The sequence below is a fragment of the Humulus lupulus genome, chromosome 3 (genome assembly GCF_963169125.1).
Source record: "Humulus lupulus chromosome 3, drHumLupu1.1, whole genome shotgun sequence".
Lineage (NCBI taxonomy): Eukaryota > Viridiplantae > Streptophyta > Magnoliopsida > Rosales > Cannabaceae > Humulus > Humulus lupulus.
Window position 1 is genome coordinate 38,382,998 of NC_084795.1, and position 21,290 is coordinate 38,404,287.

General features: G+C 32.7%; 3 protein-coding genes and 1 long non-coding RNA gene across 4 annotated transcripts; all 4 read right to left on the minus strand.

Moving 5' to 3' along the window:
* Positions 1-298: 298 nt before the first annotated feature.
* LOC133821065 (uncharacterized) lies at positions 299-1,738 on the minus strand. Its single transcript, XR_009887296.1, has 3 exons — positions 1,688-1,738; positions 1,474-1,558; positions 299-423 (listed from the first exon to the last, which is right to left on the minus strand). It is a non-coding gene; the product is annotated as an uncharacterized LOC133821065 (long non-coding RNA).
* A 1,026-nt stretch (positions 1,739-2,764) lies between these two features.
* Positions 2,765-5,129, minus strand: LOC133823948 (protein CHROMATIN REMODELING 5-like). The gene is made up of 8 exons (XM_062256805.1): positions 5,038-5,129; positions 4,843-4,917; positions 4,662-4,737; positions 4,232-4,567; positions 3,980-4,063; positions 3,201-3,260; positions 2,986-3,101; positions 2,765-2,819 (listed from the first exon to the last, which is right to left on the minus strand). Exons 1-8 carry the CDS (start codon positions 5,127-5,129, stop codon positions 2,765-2,767), a joined length of 894 nt encoding a protein of 297 aa, XP_062112789.1.
* Positions 5,130-5,761: 632 nt separating this feature from the next.
* LOC133821066 (protein CHROMATIN REMODELING 5-like) lies at positions 5,762-8,412 on the minus strand. The gene is made up of 2 exons (XM_062253578.1): positions 8,292-8,412; positions 5,762-6,407 (listed from the first exon to the last, which is right to left on the minus strand). Exons 1-2 carry the CDS (start codon positions 8,364-8,366, stop codon positions 5,898-5,900), a joined length of 585 nt encoding a protein of 194 aa, XP_062109562.1. The 5' UTR covers positions 8,367-8,412; the 3' UTR covers positions 5,762-5,897.
* Positions 8,413-9,935: 1,523 nt separating this feature from the next.
* Positions 9,936-11,239, minus strand: LOC133823949 (mulatexin-like). The gene is made up of 4 exons (XM_062256806.1): positions 11,210-11,239; positions 10,905-11,115; positions 10,667-10,814; positions 9,936-10,372 (listed from the first exon to the last, which is right to left on the minus strand). The coding sequence occupies exons 1-4, from the start codon at positions 11,237-11,239 to the stop codon at positions 10,024-10,026; spliced, it is 738 nt and encodes a 245-aa protein (XP_062112790.1). The 3' UTR covers positions 9,936-10,023.
* Positions 11,240-21,290: the final 10,051 nt, after the last annotated feature.

Here is a 21,290-nt window from a genome sequence, read left to right on the forward strand (position 1 = left end):
CTCAATTTAAAGAACCTTGCTTCTCCAACCTTTTAGGTGTTTTTGAGAATAATTATATATTACAATTTGTAACTTCAAACAAAATATATTCATATGCACTTGCTAATGACTTATAAATTACTTCTCCTAAATATATAAACAAATGAAGAACTTATGCAAGGGACTGGTACTATTGACAATCCTTACTAATGAGCAAATGAAATAACATAGATTAGTAGTTTTAGTACCTCATATGTGACTATCAATATTAAAAAAAAAGATGACTTTTAAAGTTGCATTATACTTTATTACTTGTCACCAAACGAAACACAAAATTACCTTCCAAGAAGCATCATGGAGAGCCTTGTAACATTGCCTAGCTTTCTTCTGAAACTCCAGCTGCTCATACCTCTCTCCTCCATATCCTCCTCTTTCTGCGACTTTCTGAGAATCATAATGTAATGTCGCAGTTCAGCACAAAGTTTAGACCAAAAAAAAAGAAAAGATATAGATGCCTTTTCACCATGTGAGAAACTACAATTAAAGGTCTTCCTGGAGGTTTAAAACTTAAAATAAGGCAGATTGAACATCAGGGAGAGCTTTGTATCTAGATTGTGTAAATGGTCCAAAACCATGTATCATTCATTGTAAAAAAGTTATAACCTCAAAATTGGCAGCATTTGAAAATGGTAAGGAAGCATTTGAATATATAAAATTGACAGTACTTTTAAACAACTCAATAAAGTTTCTTACCGATACAAAGTCCACGGAGTGTCCACTATATAATGAATAAGATTAAAAGGAAAAATTAATAAGTGCTCACTTCATAGTAACTGATGAAGACAATATGCAATAATGTTTGCATTTCTCAACACTGAAATATATGAAATAGCAATCTTACGTTTTTAGCAATACAGAGCAACAATTAAACAACCAGCAGCAATTCTCGCAGTGAGGAGATTTGTTGATGCGAGTATCAAAGTCATTCCCCAGAATGATGAGCCAAGATCTGAGTATGTAAAATTTCGTATAAAGCATGAAGCCATGGAAACACATCATGCTAATTGACAAGAATTGTAAAACCAATATCAAAAGAAATAAAAAATTCTACTGACTTTACAAAGACCTCATTTTCATTTTTACTACAATTGAACTTGGTGTATGCAATTTGAAAGAATAATCAATAATAAGAAATTCTTAAGAGTAGTTCAGTGCCAGAAACCAAGTGCAAGGCCAACATGTATAATTGACGCACGTGAGAAACACCTTGAATACATAAAGAACTGAGAAAAAAAAAAGGTCTATTGAAGTGAAGCTTTTTTTGTTCAGATTGAAAAAAAAAATCAATTGAACTAAGGAATGCACAGACAGAGGAAATACATTCATGAATATTCTATCAAAGAAAAGCATGCAATGTTTCATTTCCACTTAACAAACTTGAAAGTAGGGCGTGGACCATAGAAAAAATAGTTGCTAGGGAAAAAAGTGTATTACATCCTGCAGGTAATATCAACAAGTATACACCACCACGCGTTTGTGTGACGCCACCCTCATTTGCATGGACTTGGATTCCCTCCACCTACACATGAGATCATATTAGTTTGCATGACTGACTTCAGGAACCACGGAAATGAGGATTAAGTGCATGAACTAGCTTCACAATATAAGCATTGAGTACAAAAGAGGGGAAAGGTGAATAGCTTCTAACATGACCACATGTGAGTTTGCAAGCAATAGCATGACTTGCTTCATGCAAGAACACTGTGATGAGCTTAAAGGGTGTGAGTAGTACTGTTCTCCAGAGCTACAACATGCACAACAAAAAAGTTAATGTCATTAGAGCTGCCAAATTGAATATGAAGTTTGCCAAAGCTATCAACAAGACTATTAAAAGTTCAGACCATCTTGGCTTTTACCAAAATCGTCTCATGTTTATTTCCTTTCAGCTACTAGGTCTCAAATCTCAATAATCTATCTTTTATTCATCACAAACCACTAATAAATAAAGGAAAGCACACAGAAAAGGAAGAGGCGGAAAACATAAAATCAGGAAATAATAGGATTCATATGCCTAACAGATGATCCTTCTAAATCTGGTCCTAATCATATTAGTATCTATTTAAGAAATTAGGTAAATAAATACAGCTGTAAAATAAACACAGCTGTTTACTACAGCCCAACAGTCCTTCAACATTTTCTGTTATGAATACGGCCCAGTAGTCCTTCAACATTTTCTGTTTACCACTCTTCATTATTATTAATTTTTCCTTTTCTAGGTAGCTAGGTTAGATGTATCTACATTAGCCTGCAAACTTGACAGTCATTTTAAAGTGGATCGGCCAAATCAACTAGTTGAAAGCTAACTCAAACCAATGAATCTTTGCAGCCATCTCATTGTCAATTTTCACTAGCCTCTATCATTTGGTTTGGCTTGATGCTTATCATTTTGATCCATGCTTCCCTTGTTAAAAACTCATACACTCTACTCAAATGTACCTCAGACCCTAAGGACCCAATAGATCTTTTGAAAGTAGCTATTACAAGTTTCCCTTTCTTTCTATTTTCTACTTCCGTACCATAAGTTTGACCAAGTAAATTTCATTGTGTTAAAACCAATGTCAAAAGAAATACAGAGCGCAACAAACAAAATCACTTCTAATAAATAATTTTCACATACAACCGTGTTTCTCTATACGTCTCAGTGTCTCGCCATTTTGACCAACATCTCCCCCTTTCTTACACTCCAAACAGATATATGACAGTTGCTAATCACAAGATGTCTCGATCATCCCACTACTATACTACTAGTCTCTAGCACATTAATTCTATCATCAAAATGTCTGCATTCCATTTAAGCAAAGCAAAACTTGTATGTTTTATCTTTGTAGGTGTTTATGATAAGTAGAAAGCAATGTTCCTATAATTTATTTTTCATAAAATTTGGTGAATACATTCCTAAATTAATAGATAGAGTCTGTGAAAGAACAATTGCACAAAAGAGCAAACCTCTTAATATACCATGTCGCTTTAGCATAAGATAACCCTTGCCACTTGACTAGGTACTCTGGAATTACATCTCCAGAACTGTCTTTACTAATGCGGTCTGCAATTATCCTTTCCACCTGAGAGATATATTGAACCAATTATATAGAGAACTACATAGTAAGGGAAACACAAAGGAAATAAATATATAAAACCAAAATAAGAAATTGAAAGCGAACCTGACTATTTTGCTTGATGAGGTCCAAGTCCATCTCCTTGCTCACATCATTAACCTCAATCTTGAACAAACAATTAAAGAGAAAATGGCACCATAGTCCACATCAATTTTAAAAGCTCTTCAAATAATGTGAGATGAAGCAAAGAGGAAAAACAATAACAAATCAAATGTGTTTTGACTGTCTCGGACGTGACAAAAAACATTTGAACAGAATGAGGTCCGTTATAAAGTTACTGAGCTCTTTAAAAACAAAATCACTTCCTAATCCCACCATATATAGCTTATAATAAAAAAGTAGATAACAATCCCATTAAATAGCATAAGCACCACTGAAACACAAAAAAAAAAGCAAACAAGTTCAAAACAAAAATAAATCCCGCATATGATAGATACCTTCGTATGAATATGAAATACAAATTCACTTCTTAAAGGAACAAAAATCAATGATAAATTAAAATAATATAATATACACATAATGTGTGGGCGTAGGTGTGGCATAAGAAAGCTCTACCACCCCACAAGTTAAAGAGGTAACCCTCAAATAGAGATTAACCCCAGTTTACCTAAATGCAAAGTTATTATCCTTGTTTGCAATAAACAACCAATTTATATTAATAAAATAATTAGTGATTCAACAAACTACTTTCATATTTGACATCAAATAGGAGAAAGGGGATTGTCGTAGGTCCAAAAAAACATATATCTTTATTGCTTCTTAACATTCTGACTTTCTGAATCAAAGTCTGGCATTCATAAAAGAAAAAAAAAAAAAAATATTACCTCCTCACGTGTGACTGTCTTCCTGAACCTGACTTCATCCGTTACCTTTTTAGTGTAATTCAAAACCTTCTTAAAACCACTAAGCTGCAAAACCACAAACCAAAAATGCATAGAGAAATTTAAATAACAGTGGGGGGAAGCGCCGAACATCAATGCTACATCAAGAATGACAAGTTACAACTGACAAGATAGCGCTAGAAGGCTTAATACAAAAACTACACGCAGAAGCAGCACAAGAAGTGCACAACATACATTCTGAAGCTCAGAAAATGATTTCCACTGACAGTGTAAATGGGATTGGCCTTTCCATTTTATCAAGAATTCCATCTCATTCCAATTTGGCTCAGAATCAAACAAGTAGCTAAGTAGAACATGATTAGTTGATCTTTTACTCCTAAGAGCTTCTTCAGCCACGCCCTTTGGTTGATGCCACAGCACTTTCTCAATACAATCACTATCTTCCTCTTCAAGTTCCTCTTGAAAAGGTAAACCCAATAATGTAAGGATAAAATAATTGTATGATCCAATGGCAGAAGAAAATTTCAACACAAACAACACCAACGACAAATATAATTCAAATAAACTAGCCTGGTGAGATGAAAAAACTTCATGTAGCAATTGATAAGAATTTGTAAGACTACAATCATTTGATTAAGGATTTCAGTTAATTTTTAGATCATACAACTTCATCAAACGGTATAGCTACAATGAATTCTAGCAGGCTAAGCTTTTCAAACTTTAGGTAGCTACCACTTTTTCTATTTTTCCATATAACAGGTAGAACTAATGCTTCACAGGAAGTGATATACTATGCAGAGCTACAATCAATTGATTAAGGATTTCAGTAAATTTTTATATCATACAACTTCATCAACTGTATAGCTACAATGAATTCTAGCAGGCTAAGCTTTTCAAACTTTAGGTAGCTACCACTTTTTCTATTTTTCCATATAACAGGCAGAACTAATGCTTCATAGGAAGTGATATACTATGCATGTAACACATATTATGCTAACTTTATAACAATCAGGACCACATCTCACGTCTTCTCTCTCTACTCTCTTATAATTGTCTTTTCTTCTCTTTTGAAGCTATGCATTTCTCTGATTCCTGTTATTATAGTATAACCAACAGCAATCATCTCATTCATTATTTGATCCAAATTCCAATAACGTATCAGATCATTTCTTGTTCTTAAAATAAAGACATGTCTGCAATCATCTCATCCCACCACATTTTGATATCTTTCAAGGGTATCCCCTCGTCTTTATTTAACAAGAAACAGATTGTATATTAATAACAAGATGATAAGCCTATTTAAAAAAAAGAAAGATGACAAGGTGTCAATTATATTTTACAGCCTAAGAAGCCAATCATATACCAGCAAAAAAGGGTATCCACTAAATCTTATCAATCATGATTATCTAGCGTCAGAAACACAAACCCAAAATCACCACCCATTTATACATGCAAGGACCTCTATCAAATTTCAATAACAGTTTTACAAATTATTCCAAAGGGGTTTGCGCATTCAAATAGTTGTTTTTTTATAACAAAACTTGCATCAATGAGTTAAGTCCAGTCAAAATAACTTAGAATTACAAATTTGGCATGGCAAGGTACTTTTCCAAATAATAACCCGCCAAAAGCCCAATTCATAGCACATTAAGAATAGTAACAAAAAATTACTGCAAAAAAAAATAATAATAAGAAAAAAGAACATGTGTATTATTATCAAATATTAATTTTTTTCCAATTGACTTTCTCTCAACCTATGGGTATCATCAAATGACCTCTGTAGATATAGTAACGCAAACAAGATATTCCATGATAAGTCCCATGTAAGAGTTTATCTTCTCTCACCCCTGAACTATCAAAAATCATAAGCTTTGTAGTTTGCAAGTGAAGAACCAAGGAACTAGATAGTACAATCTCTTAAATAGGTGCAAGCAAAAGAAATAAATAATCTTACTGGTACGCAACTAGACTGCACCTTTTGGAGATTTTTCTTCTTGCTTTCATCGGCATCCTCACTTTCGTCACTTTCAACGTACGACACCTTCCGCACAGACCTACTAGAAGTGCGTACCTTGTTGTTTCGTCCAGTTGCATTTATCAAAAAAGTAGATCGACCACTAGTTTTCCGTTGATGTGAACCTTTCCTCGTGCTTTTGAAACCGACATCATTGTCACTTTCAGAGTCCTCCCCCAAAGACTCATCATCTTCAAATGATGATTTACCTCTTCGCTGCCGACCAGATCCCTGATACAATTTACGTTCTCTGGTAGATTTAACAATATGTCCACCTTTACCACGTTGTTTACTTTTTGATTTCCTTGCATAATAAGAATCATCTTCATCAGACATATCCAGCTCATTATCACTGTCATCTTCTTCTTCAGATTCTGCACCTCCCCAATTTTTATCCTGGTATCACTAAAAATACATCATTAACATGCAGAAAGAACCAATTTTCACAGTAGCACACCCAAAGAATAGTTCAGTAAATCTAATCTATCAATGGAAATCTACCGAAAGATAAATGGAAATGAAGAGCAAAGAACAAAATAAACTCATTACAATACCACACCTAACATACAAAATATATAGACACAAAAATAAGTGTTCATTGGCACCATATTTTTCAGGGCCAATCTCTAGAAATTGGCATTGGAACAATAATAAATGTAAGATTTATCACAAGCACAACCATAAACACAGTACAGTCCAGTGTTTGTATTTTATTTTCCCAACTCTAAATTAAGTCATAAAAGTTATATCTTTTTTCTAAAAAACAAAACAACAGAACTTGTATTATTTATTTAAGAGAAATAATACAAGGCAAAGAATGAGAATCACCCTGACAAAACAATAAAAAAGCAATTACATAAAAGTTATATCAAAGACAACAGTATACCTCAAAATCAAGATTAATTAATCAATTATTCAAAAAAGAAAAAAGTCCATAGAAAATCAAACTATAGAGTGAGAGAAACATGGAGATTGTTACCCAACAAGCCAGCTAAAGTATACTACAACTACATGAAAGGTTTTACAAGGGCTGAATAATAGCACGATAAAAAGGAAATCGAGACCTTCCATTAGAAAATATACTGTGGCGAGACTAATACAAATATAAGAAACCAAAACTACATTGAGATTAATTCACCAATTATTCAACAAAACAAAAAAATCAAAGGAAAATCAGACTTCATTCAGATAAAGAAATTGTTACCCAGCAAGCCAGCTAAGGTACCTGGTATACTACAACTAGATGAAATGTTTAACGATGGCCGAATCATACCCCAGAGTAAAAGAAAATCAAGGCCTTCCTTTAGAAAGTTTATAGTGGCATCATTGATCCAGTTATAAGAAACCATTAATATAAACAAAAATAAAAAAAATTAATAAAAATACAAGTTTGGATAGCATTAAGATAGGGCTGTTCATTTATTGCTAGAGAGAGGGTTTCTCAACTTAGAGTAAAAGCAGGTATAGGCAGTGGCATGTTGTCTTTGAAGAATAAATCACCTGTTATAAAATCAGTATGAAGATTTCCAAACAAACCAAATACTCTGTGGCACAAAGTTATCAAGAACTAGATAGTTTTGAGTATAATTGGGATGTTGGTTTGGCTGGTGAGGCTATATAAGATTGAGATAATAGTAGTTTTGGGAGATTCGAGGTGAGGGATTACACACACATGGCTGGTAAGACTGTATATCATAACCCACAGACAGATAGACAATTCTAACCGTTATCTTTTTTGGGTTGGAGTGTTCTTTGTAAAAACAAAAGATGAAAGTGTGAATCATATTTTTGTTCATTGCACATTTACACTATCTTTATGGTCAAAGTTCAGGTTGGACAGGCTGCTCCAAGAAGCTGCCGTGGTTTTTAAGATGAAGATTATGGTGGGGATTGGGTTGTTGTAATGACCTCATACACGTTCCTTTAATTTGTAATGTTTCATTTTTATTAATATCTTAGTTTAATTTCATACCAAACAATAATAATAACAACAATAATTTGGGAACCCTCAATACCCATTCATAAACTAATGACAGTATCTGAAGCATAATTTGTTGTTTGCGTTCTAGTATTAGCTTCCAACATAGAAGTAAAGCAATCCTCTCTATTGATTTTGATATCATGAAAACTGGTCAAGAATCGGACAAAAAGATAAAGAAATTGCATCAAAAACATAATGCCCAGGATTTGGCTGCTTAATCCAATATTTTAGGAAGAGCATAAAAGCAAGAAAAGAATCACATGAATGAAATAATATGGTACATCGCAATAGTCGCAAACCTTTTTCAATGTGCGTTCACTTGTAATGCCATAATCAGGTTCAAAATCTGCATCATCAGGATCATCTTCTACCATTACACACAGGATAAATTCAGTCTTTAACTCTTCATGAGTGGGAACAATAATATAATCAGAGTTCATAAGTTCCATGCCAATTGTCCTCACAAGCACCCAAGAACTAGAGTGTTGCGCGCAAGGTCAAACGAGGGTGGAGGGGTCCACGATTACTGGGGCAATTTTTTAACCTAGAAACAAGTCATTCTTTACAAAATAAAAAAGAGAAAAAAAATATCCGTTTTTTAAAAAATAGTTTTTATTAGTTTTAAAAGAAAAAAATAAAATTAATACTATAAATTTTTAATAAGTATCGGTTGTGTTTAATTAATAAAAAAATTTATATTGTTTGGTAACACTTAAAAAATTATGTTTTATTTAATTAATTAAAAATTTAACAATTAAATATAAAATATGTTTAGTAATTCTATTTTTATTTGTTATTTTTTAAAATTTTAATTAAAATTTATTAAATTTTGAAAATAGATTTTTTTCACTTTCAAATTTTTTTTAAACTGCTTTCGACTTTTCCTTTCTTTTTATTCTTCTATTCTTCAAATCAACACCTCATATTGTTAAACAAAAAATAAAAATAAAAGTTATCAAACGTGTTTATTATTATTTTTTTTAAAAAAAACAATAAACGCGTTTGATAACTTTTATTTTTATTTTTTGTTTAACAATATGAAATGAGGTGTTGATTTGAAGAAGAGAAGAAAAAAAGAAACAAAAAGTCGAAACGGTTTAAAAAAAATTAAAAGTGAAAAAAAAATTCTATTTTCAAAATTTAATGAATTTTAATTAAAATTTTAAAAATAATAAATAAAAATAAAGTTACCAAACACTGTTTTATGTTCAATTCTCAAATTTTGATTAACTAAATAAAAACCTATTTTTTTAAGTGTTACCAAACAGCACCATCATTAATGAATTTGTAATAAAAGAAATCTTATTTTATTAAATATATAATAAGTAATTCAATTAGCAATTAATATTACAAAAAAATATTAAAAAATTTAAAGAATTATTTGAATAACTCATTTAAAAAAAAAAACTCATTCTTTAACTAGTATCTATTTTGTGTGTTGCAAATTATTAATTAATATATTTAAATAAAATATATTAAATTATATTAAAAAATACAAATTAAATTAGTACTTGATTAGAAAAATTGTATTGCATTAGACAACAGTTTAAGTAGAAATGTTGTCTCATGTTAAAAATAGACATGTTACAACAGTCTCATTGGAACTGTCGTTTCATGTGAGTTTTAATTTGCATGGCACAACAGTTTGTGAGCGACTGTTGTGTCATGTATATTTATAACATGACACGACAGTTTTACCACAAACATCATCTCATGCATGTCGTCTAAGTACAATTTTGTAGTAGTGAAGTCTTTAGAGTTTGGTCGCGAGGGTTTATAGTCCTGGTGAGTGAGACGGGATAACCACTTTCTCAGAACAAACAAAAAACAAAAAATAAATGGTAACTCAATATTAAGTGCTTAATATTAAAGAGGCTAGTTTTTTTTTTTTATTCATAAGCTCAACGTACATACCAAGTCGAGCTCCTTATTTGATACAGAAGCAAATATTATAATATAGGAGGCAAAATAGTAGGCTTTCTTTATTCTATAATAAAGCCACTATTTTTATAGTTTTGCCTCTAATGGATTTCAGAGGACAGGCATTAAAATGCTAGAAGCTTTTGGAAAGTCAGACAAGTAGTCCAAGATGTCTCCATAGCTCACTCCTAACATGTCACAATACCTTTTATAGTACCCAACAATGTTTGTATCAGTATCAGTTCTAAAACCGTTATTGTTATTACCATAAGCTGGGAGTTGATTAGGTCCAGAATTAGCATTGATAAGAATGTTATGGAATGAAGGATTGTTGTCATGTTGAGTCATCCAAAACCATATGGCTGTTTCAAAGGACACAACTGAGTCTGTTGCTACCAAATCAGGGTTGTTTATCAAATCTATTCCCAGTGCTCCACCGGCAAGCCCATAGTTGAAGTTGCTGCTCAAAGAATGATCATCAACAAAGAATATTAAAATCCAAATTGAATCATCTCTGAATTGTATAAAGAGTGCATGCATATGTGCAATATTAATATAGTTTTATTATGATGATTAATTAGGTGAATATTATTTTATATAGAGAGATATGGTAAATGGAATATCCCTATGTAGTGTTATAAATGAAAAATAAGTGATGATTAATATGCATAGTTGTATTGGTTTTCTAAAAGAATTGTATATATATACCTATAATAATTAGTAAACATATATATATGTACGAACTAGTACTTACTGAGCAAGTTGAAATGGTCCTCGACCATTATATTTTTTGCCAGAAGCGCATGACCAATGAGAAGAAGTACAATAATCATCACCACTGGTAGTTTTACTGATAAAACAATATCCCCATGCATGTGGATCTACTGAATCAGTCCATTCTCCTACATACACATGCAAATTATATGCATATAAAATTAATACGTAACAAATATAAAACGACCATTAATAATATCATTGCACCACGTACTAACCTGTAGTTGCATGAGAGGTATGAGCAAAGAAGGCAGCGAGCTCCCTTTTACGAGTCACCACATCACCAGTTGTGCCGAAATCAGGAAAAGAAGAAACAGCAATAATAAAAGAATCATAGTTGTAAAATTCTTGACTTGGGCAATCTTTTCTGTGCTTAAACATGTTAGAGTATATTCTGTTATAGTGGTCAGTGAGTTTGTTATGCCTTAGCTGTATTTTTTATCATTCTGTTATTCTTACTGTTACTAACCAAAAATGGTTAGTTAGTTTGTAACTATCGTGGCATTCAGCTATATAAAAAGGCAAAGGCTCTCAATTCTTTCATTGGAGCCATTTTCTCAATCTTTACACTTTCTCTCTCTGCTCAATTTGTTATCTCTTACATGGTATCAGTATCATGGCCGATCCTGCGCCTCACCATCTTCATGATGATCCTCGCCCAAACATAGCTCCAATTGCTCATCACCACAATCCGCAATTTCAGATCAACAATAATCTCATTCCTCTCAACATTCGATTGGATCGCCATAACTACTCCTACTGGAGATCTCTCATTCTCCCCTCTGTTCGTGCTCACGGTCTCGATGGAATACTTCTTGGTACCACACCTCGGCCAGATCAGTTTCTTGATGATGCTCACACTCCAAATCCAGCATTTGAGCATTGGATTCGTTGTGATGCTCTTCTCATGAGTTGGCTCATGAATTCTCTTTCTGAACCTATGCTAGGTCATGTTCTTCACTGTGCTTCCGCCGCCGAACTCTGGACAGTCTTTTCACTTCTGTTTGCCACTCAATCTAAGGCTCGGCAGCTTCAGCTTCGGTTTGCGATCCAGACGACAAAGAAAGGCTCCCTCAGCATCGATGAATACATTCTCAAGATGAAGAATCTTGCTGATTCTCTCTCTGCCGCAGGTCAGAAACTCTCCGATCAAGAACTTGCAATGTATATTCTTGGTGGAGTGGGACCAGAATATGAAACCGTTGTTGTTCTTCTCACTGCACGGGCTGATGCTTTAACGATGCAAGAAGTCCAGTACATGCTTCAAAACCAAGAAATGCGAATTGAGCAGACCACTCCTCAAACATTTGATCAGGTCCATGCTAATCTTGCTCATTTCAATCTCAAATCCAGTAATAATCAAAATCGAATGTCCAATGCTCGAGGTACTAACGTTGGCCGAGGACACTCTAATGGCCGTGGCTTCAACTATGGTGGCCGTGGTACTCAACTGAGTCGTGGCAGAGGCAATCGGCCTATATGCCAAATTTGTGGCAAGATTGGTCATCTTGCACCCAAGTGTTATCATCGCTATGACAGTGACAATCAAGCACTCAGTTCTTCTACTTCAACTGCTGGCCACCCCTCACAAGCTTTTCTCTCAGATTCCAACAACAATTCTGGTGACAATGGTTGGTATGTTGACAGCGGAGCGACTCATCACATCACCTCCGACAATCAAAATTTGTCCCAGTCCACTGATTACAAAGGAAAGGCCAAGGTCACAGTAGGTAATGGCTCTTCGATTCCAATTTCTCATATTGGTTTCACTAGAATTCCCACTACTAGTAAAAACAGTTCACTTCTTTTAAGCAATGTTTTACATGCTCCTGCCATAACACGGAATCTGTTAAGTATTTCAAGATTTACTACAGATAATAACATTGTGCTGTTTTTTGATGCTCATACATGTCTCGTTTTGGACAAGACTACGGGCCAAGTACTTCTTCGGGGCTCTCCTAAGAATGGTCTATATCATCTTGATCTGTCTCAGGCCGCTTATAACAGTCACAGATCAAGGACCTCTCCAACATTACCTACTGCTCTGACTTGTGCACAGAACTCCATCAACTCTGCCTACAGTGAAGCTCAGGCATGGCATCATAGATTAGGCCACCCCTCTTTACAAATCTTGCGTACTGTATTGTCTCAAATAAAGTGTAGCACCAAATGTACCAATTTACCTTTTTGTCAAGCTTGTCAACTTGGTAAACTTCATAGTATGTCTTTTACTAGTTCAGTTCCAAAAACTAGATTTCCATTTGATCTTGTTCACTCAGATGTATGGGGCCCTTCCTTTTACAGTTCAATAAATGGATATAAGTACTATGTTAGCTTCATTGATGACTTCTCTAAATTCACATGGATTTTTCCCTTAACAACCAAGTCTGAAGTTACTAACATTTTCATTCAGTTCAATACATATGTTGAAAGACAGTTTGGCACTAAAATTAAAGCTTTGCAGACAGACTGGGGTGGTGAGTACAGGCCTCTTCAATCCATTCTCAGCAATCTTGGAATTGTTTTTAGGCACCCTTGCCCACATACTCATCAACAACAAGGCCGAGCAGAGAGAAAGCATCGCCACGTTGTCGATATGGGCCTCACTTTACTAGCTCAAGCTGACATGCCTCTCAAGTTCTGGTGGCATGCTTTTCAATCAGCTGTTTACACCATCAACAGGCTCCCAACACCCGTGCTTCAGCTGAGAACACCTTTTGAGGTACTATTTCATCAAAAACCTGATTACTCATTTCTCAAGGCCTTTGGTTGTGGCTGTTATCCTCTCTTACGCCCTTATCAGCCCCATAAACTTTCCTTTAGGACTGCTCAATGTCTTCTTCTTGGTTACAGTCCTTGTCACAAAGGCTATCAATGTCTACACCCTTCTGGCCGAATATACATTGCTCGAACTGTTAAGTTTGATGAACAATCTTTCCCTTATCAGTCTTTGTTTCCCTCAACTTCTCAGCCTAATAAACCACAAAATACACCTTCCACTACTGCCTATACAGTCCCTGTCATGCCATCAATATCTCCTATTCCCACCTCTTCACCTTTACCATCACCTGCCCCTTTACCTACCCCTCCTGATACAGCCATACCTCAAACTGAAACCACCATAATATCTAGCCTTCATGAACCCCCCTTACCCGTCATTCCAGTATCAAACACACAAACAGCCTTTCCACTCTCAAATATCCCCTCCACCACAAATCAACACCCCATGACCACACGATCAAAGGCTGGTATACACAAACCAAAGGCATTCTCAGCTATCTCTTCAGTAAATTTAGAACCTCAAAACCTCAAAGCAGCTCTTGCAGATTCCTTATGGTTCGATGCAATGAAGTGTGAAATCAAGGCTCTTAGTGACAATAAAACTTGGACATTGGTTCCCCCCTCACAAGATATGAAGATACTTGACTGCAAATGGGTTCATCGGGTGAAGTATAAGGCTGATGGCACTGTCAACAGATACAAATCCAGACTGGTTGCCAAAGGGTTCCAACAAACTCCTGGATTAGACTACTTCGAAACATACAGTCCAGTGATCAAACCCTCTACTATAAGGGTAATGTTCTCTCTTGCCGCCTCTCACAACTGGCCTATCCAACAAATAGACATAAACAACGCCTTTTTAAATGGGGACCTTAAAGAGAGTGTTTTTATGGCTCAACCTCCGGGGTTTAAAGACAGTGAGCATCCCACTTATGTTTGCAAGTTGCACAAGGCTATCTACGGTTTAAAACAGGCTCCGCGGGCATGGTTTGATAAGTTGAAATTTTTTCTTCTACAATGGGGTTTTCTCAATTCCAAGGCTGATACATCACTGTTCTACATTAACAAAAATGGAAAGCTTACACTTCTTTTGATATATGTAGACGACATACTTTTAACAGGGGAGGATTCTATCTATATCAACCAAGTTATTTCCATTCTTCATCATCAATTTGCTCTCAAGAACCTTGGCCCAGTCCACTACTTTCTCGGGTTCGAAGTCACTAGGAATTCTGGCGGCATGTTCCTCACTCAAGCAAAATATGTTACTGGTCTTCTTCACAAGACAAACATGCTTCATGCCTCTCCCACTCCCACTCCAATGTGTCCAAGTCACAAACTGTCTGCTACTGTTGGCGAACCTCTTGATAATCCAACTCTGTACCGAAGTGTTATAGGAGCACTCCAGTATCTCACTCACACAAGGCCTGATATCTCATTCGCTGTTAACAAACTATCTCAGTTTCTCAAGGCTCCCACCATGGATCACTGGTCAGCTTGTAAAAGACTTCTTCGATATTTAGTTGGCACAATCGACCACGGTCTCTACTTCACATCATCTAACAGTCTTAGTCTTGTTGCTTACACTGATGCTGACTGGGCAGGCTCTGTTGATGATCGACGCTCCACTTCCGGCTACTGCATTTACTTAGGAGGTAACTTAATTTCATGGAGCTCACGAAAACAATCTGTTGTCGCCCGTTCCAGCACGGAGTCCGAATATCGAGCAATAGCTCTTGCCACTACTGAACTCATCTGGCTTCAATCTTTGTTTACAGAACTTGGCCTGCCTCTTTCTTCATGTCCAGTTCTTTGGAGTGATAATCTTGGTGCTACATCTCTGGCTTCGAATCCTGTATTCCATGCGCGTACGAAGCACATAGAAGTTGACCTCCATTTCATTCGAGACAGAGTTCTTGCTCGTCAACTTGATATTCGCCACATCTCTGCTACTCATCAAGTTGCTGACATTCTCACTAAACCACTCCCTATTACTCAGTTTCAAGATTTTCGGTCCAAGTTAGCACTTAGACAACCAAGTGTAACTTGAGGGGGGGTGTTAGAGTATATTCTGTTATAGTGGTCAGTGAGTTTGTTATGCCTTAGCTGTATTTTTTATCATTCTGTTATTCTTACTGTTACTAACCAAAAATGGTTAGTTAGTTTGTAACTATCGTGGCATTCAGCTATATAAAAAGGCAAAGGCTCTCAATTCTTTCATTGGAGCCATTTTCTCAATCTTTACACTTTCTCTCTCTGCTCAATTTGTTATCTCTTACAAAACATCTCATTAAAGAGCGGTTCAGTAATAATGTTGCGTACAGCATTAGTAGAAGTATTGTCATGTCGGGGCAAAGCATGTGGGAGATCAACCCAACGCGCACTATCCCAACATTGGTATTGGCAATGAGGTCGTTGGCAATAAGGAGATGAGTTACCACACCAATCAAACTCGCTGCAACACCTTCCTGGATTACATGGACTGTTGCTATAATTTTTTCCACATCTTTGATCAGCTCTTTCTGGGTTTGCAGGTGGTGGTGGTGGTGGTGGTGGTGGTGGTGGTGGTGGGCTGGGAGGAGGTGGGCTCGGACTTGGGGGTGGTGGTGAATCCCAACAGTTGCTTTGGCAACCATCAGTACAGTAGGCTTTTGTGAAACCACAATGGCCCCATTCGCTACAACAAAGGTTATTTTCACACAATTCATTGTTTTTTTGCCAACCACATTCGTATTTTTGTTCTTGAGAGACAATCACTTGCAAAAGAGAAAGAGAAAAAAGTGAAAAGAGAATAAAAATGCTTAATTTCATTTTGAGTTTTGCAGGGAGTTATGCTTGAGATAAAAGTGTAGTTTATAATGGAAGAGAAGTAATGCCTATTTATAGGGTAGCTCGTGGGTTATTTTTGGTATTTCGCAATCACTAAATCTTTCCAATCCTTTTGACAAGCCTCGCCCCCTCATATATCATTGCTAAATTTTGGTCAATTATTTTTCCTTACTACTAACTATTAACTAATTAATTTCACTATAATGCTAATAATAATATAATCAAATAATCATCGACGACTGCAAAATCAAATTATTTCGTTAAGAAAATTCCAAGTGCACTTGAAATCAAGCTATCAGCCAAGATCATTGAATCCCGCCTAAAACAACCAGAAAAGGAAATATATCTAGAATCTCCACCACAAAAACAAAAACAAAAACAAGATAGGGTAACAGCATTATTGGAATATTATAGCAATCGTTCTGATATATCGCCATTATTTATATTTTGTCACACCTTAATATTTTAAATTTTGTCAGTACTTTTCCCTATAAACTACAATATCACGTGTTTGATATAGCTATATCACGTTAATTTGTCAATTTTTGTGATGAAGTTGGATTTGTCAATTTTCTTTGTCATTTTAGATTTTGTTTGTAGATGGGTGTGAACAAATTTGGGATTTGCTATTTAATTTCTGATTTTGAATTTGATTTAGGTTTTCTTGTTTTGACAAAAACATTGGTTTTTGGTTTAAAACGACAAGAAAAAGAAGTCTTTTCAATTTTTTAATTAACTTTTCATAAAACTATTAGCAACAATATGTATGTGGTACAGCATGCAAGTGAAACGGAAAAAAAGGAATAATATTGTATACATAATAAATGATAAACAATTTCTTATTTACAAAATACATCACCAAAACTTTTTTTTTTTAATTTACCTCAAACTTTTACATTATATCATACACCAACTTCTCTTTTTTTTCTCTATATCATTTAAATATTATATTTTTTAAAAAATATTTTATTCATTTTAAGAAATAAAATAATTAAATATAATAATATCACACTCATATATATATACAAAAGTTTATAAAAAAATAATAAAATATTTATAGCTTGAAATAATTAAATATAATAGTATCACACTCATATAGTAATCATTGAGAAATCTTCTATATATATATTTACAAGGCTACATGACATATGTATAAAAATTACAATAATAAAATAAGAAAATAAAAAGTCGCAGTATAAATTGTAGTATACATGCATCAACTATTTTTATTGATTAATTAATTTTTATTTAAATTTATGTTTGTTGTAGTTTTTGAATTTGACAGTGTCAATAAGAGATTATATATTATATATTTAATATAATATTAATATTATACGTGGATTTTAAAGTGTTTGTTGCTAGTTGATAGATGATTATATTATATTATATATTTAATATGATATTTAAATTTAATACGTGAAGTTTAAATTTAAATTTAATTAAATTTTATTTAAGTATAAAACGTATAGTTTTTTATTATTTTTAAATAATAATTATTATTGTAAAATATCTTTAAAATATTATATTTTAATTTGTTTAATTACTTATTTATTTAATATTATTTAAGTTTAAGTTAATATCTCAATAATATCTTAATTTAATTTTTTTTAATTATTTATTTATATTTAAGTTATATTTACAATTTATTATTAAATATAAAAATATTTTGTTAAATATAAAAATATTCTATTAAAATTCACGAAAAAAATGGTTAAAATTAAGAATTTTGGTTATATAGACACTTTTTATATAAAAGATATATCTATTACTATAAACGCTCTTATTTCCTATTTCTTTATTAATAAAATTAAGTAATTTATTTATTTTACAAAATACTAAATACTACTTTTAACAGACATATAAGTATTATAAAATGATTATACACGTAATGTATTTTGCTATCTTTTATAAGTGGTGGATTGAGCTTTCATAATATATTCTACAACATATAAAATTTATTTCTTATAATGCATTTGTCTTTAATATGTACACTACCACCGCCTTTGTCTGTCTCCCCCGTTTTCCTCCATTTTTTTTTTTCTATTGTCATCTTCTTTCGATTTATATATATATATATATATATATATAATTGTGAAACTCTATTTTCTATGATTACCAACTTAATTATTTAAATTAAATAATTAATTGCTGAACTGTTATAGAAATATTTAAACGGACACAGAGACTGTTTGAACAGAAACCAGATGTGTTTAAACAGTTTATCACCAGAAGATAAAAACGAATATAAGGTAAAGAACACACGAAATTATACGTGGTATCAGCAATCTTTGCAGATTGCTACTAGTCCACGGTGCCACGCCCAGAGAATAAAATTTATTAGAAGAATATCTAAACAATTACAAAACCAAATTGACTTATACAAATAAAGATTCCCTCTTGAATTTGTCGCAACTATTGTAATCTAAACTCCTAATCAAATTTCTGAAGTGCTAAGATCTTGAACTCTCTTCAAATCATAACACTTGCACTTTTCCTCCCGAAAAGTGACTCACAAACAAGACTTCTCGTGAAGCTTGATGAACAATGTCTAAGTGTGTTCAACCTGCACAATTAACACAAAAAAACACAATACAGAATTACACTGTAATAAACCACTAAGAACTTGCTGGACTCAAGTTGTTCACATAATAAAAAGATCTCTATAAAACTTGAAAATATTTGGAACAAAATACACAAGAGAGATGATCAAAAATCAACGACCTAAGGATGATTATATACCCTTTAGAATCCCTTTAGGTCGTGGAAAACAAATCAGAAACCAATCAGCCAATAAATGGAAAATCTTCCAAAACAAGAAAGTCAGAATCTGTTTAAACAGACTAGTGGCAATCCGTTCAAACAAATTCATTGATCCTGGACAGTTTTTAAACCCAGTTTCCTTAAATAAATAAATAAACAAAATATAATTTATCTCTGCAAGTTGTACACAGTTTCTAGACAAATAAATCAGATTAATAAATAAAAATAAATTCCAATAATTTCCATATAAACAAAATTCAAAAAAAGATATTCTTTTATAGGAAATTATATATTTATTTTATTAACATATATAGTATAATCTGATTAGAAAACATTTCACCACAAAACAAGAAACTACTCATTTCAAAAATATCACACAATATATTTTGAAAATACATTCCATAATTAATTTTGTCAATTTTATTAAATAGGACAATAAAAATTTTTACAAAATAAAACAACAACCAAACACATAACCAACATATTTCCCAAATTTGAATATACATATGTATATATATATATATATTACTTTTTCATTAGCCATTCATTATTTCGTCTTGTATTCTCTGTCTTTTGTCTTTTTGTGTTATTTCTTCTCTTTGGCTCCTCATTTCATTCTTCCTATTGTTTTTATTATTATTTATGTTTGGTTAAATACATCTTCTCACTATTGTTCTTAGAAATACCATATTAATTATATAATACCATAAAATTTAGCATTATTTCGTGATATGAAGTAGTCATGAGGTGGCATAAATATAAAATAAGTATAATTATATGGGGTAACATCAAAATCCAAAAACGTGCAAAGTGTAAAAAATGAAAGAAAAAAAAACAATTAAATTAATGTGCACCTTCGAAAAAAAATCAAATATGACTCCACTTATTATAATTAATTTGAGACTAATACACTTATTATTGTTATGCAAATTTTTGTCTTCTATACATTATTTAGTAGAAAACAAAAATTCTAAGAGACTTTTCTTTAAATAATAAAATTAGATATTTTTTTTATTGATTATTACATTTATAAGAAAATGTAAGAGTAGTTTTCTATACTAAATTTTAAATTGAAACAAATAAACTAATAAATATATTTAAATTATGAAACCCAACATTTAAAAAATACCTTATCAAAACTATTATAAAAATCACTAAAAGTAATTTATCATTAAATGTAAATAATATATATTATGTGTGGCCAAATTTAAAAAAATTTGGTAAATTATACGTCCCAGCCCTCAAGCACGTATATTTTAACTAGTATATATAAAACTATTTAGTTAACAACGGTATAATAAATAATCTAAATCGTTTAAATGAGATTTAAATTTATAATTGTTTATCAACAATTCAAGAAAATTTAATATTAGAGGCGGATTGAAGTGTACAGGTTATTAGCGGCAGACTAGGGACTAGGGAGTCCGTCGCTAATGATGTGTAAATTTTTATTAGTGGTAGACTTACCATTATTAATGACGGATAGTCCGCTGCAAATACACTAAAGTAAATGTCCGGGAAAATAAATGTCAATTTGATACAATTGATATTGGTATAGTTCAACTACTGCTCAATATCAATAACTTTATATATATAATTATATATTTATATAGGGAGGGTTATTAGGTATGGACAACAATTTACTAATTTTCAGAAAATTCTAAATAACTTACAGTACAAAAATCAAGACTCAAATAGTATGTTTATCAAGCGTATAAAAGAAAATACAATTGACTGTTTGAACCCAATGTCACTATAATTTATCAAAAACTGATGGCTATTGGTGGGGTTGATCTGTCATATGCCTATTTGGAAAAAAAAACATAATTTACTTCGAACATTTTGGAAACTTGATTGGTTGTGGCTCATTAGATCTTTAGTAAAAGTTTTTGTTAGATTATTTCTATTTGTTATTGTAAACGGCTTGATATATCTCTATTGGTAGATTTTACTATGAGTGTTATCTTTTTGTAATAAACTATGTCTGATTGACATACTAATTAATATTTTCTTTATTTTTTTTAAACAAAACAAAATATGCAAATAAAATATGAGGAAGAATGAAAATATGAAAAGAATCAAAGACCCAAACGCTCTATTCCAAAAAAATATATCTATATATGTAATAGATATGCATTCATGTAAAACTCATTTCTAAATAAAATTTATTCTATTATATAGGGCAACGTCGTGTGTTTTTCATGGATTGATTCCATTTTTTTTAGTAAAATAAC

Coding starts and splice junctions, on each gene's coding strand:
- LOC133823949 (XM_062256806.1), bottom strand. CDS start 11,239: ATGGCTCCAATGAAAGAATTGAGAGCCTTT. Junction 11,116..11,209: donor TGAAAGAATTGAGAGCCTTT/GCCTTTTTATAT, acceptor TAAAAAATACAG/CTAAGGCATAACAAACTCAC. Junction 10,373..10,666: donor GGACCATTTCAACTTGCTCA/GTAAGTACTAGT, acceptor TTCTTTGAGCAG/CAACTTCAACTATGGGCTTG.
- LOC133823948 (XM_062256805.1), bottom strand. CDS start 5,129: ATGAATGAGATGATTGCTGTTGGTTATACTATAATAACAGGAATCAGA. Junction 4,568..4,661: donor CTATACCGTTTGATGAAGTT/GTATGATCTAAA, acceptor TCATCTCACCAG/GCTAGTTTATTTGAATTATA. Junction 4,064..4,231: donor CATTTTCTGAGCTTCAGAAT/GTATGTTGTGCA, acceptor GTGGTTTTGCAG/CTTAGTGGTTTTAAGAAGGT.
- LOC133821066 (XM_062253578.1), bottom strand. CDS start 8,366: ATGGTAGAAGATGATCCTGATGATGCAGATTTTGAACCTGATTATGGC. Junction 6,408..8,291: donor GTGAACGCACATTGAAAAAG/GTTTGCGACTAT, acceptor TAGTGATACCAG/GATAAAAATTGGGGAGGTGC.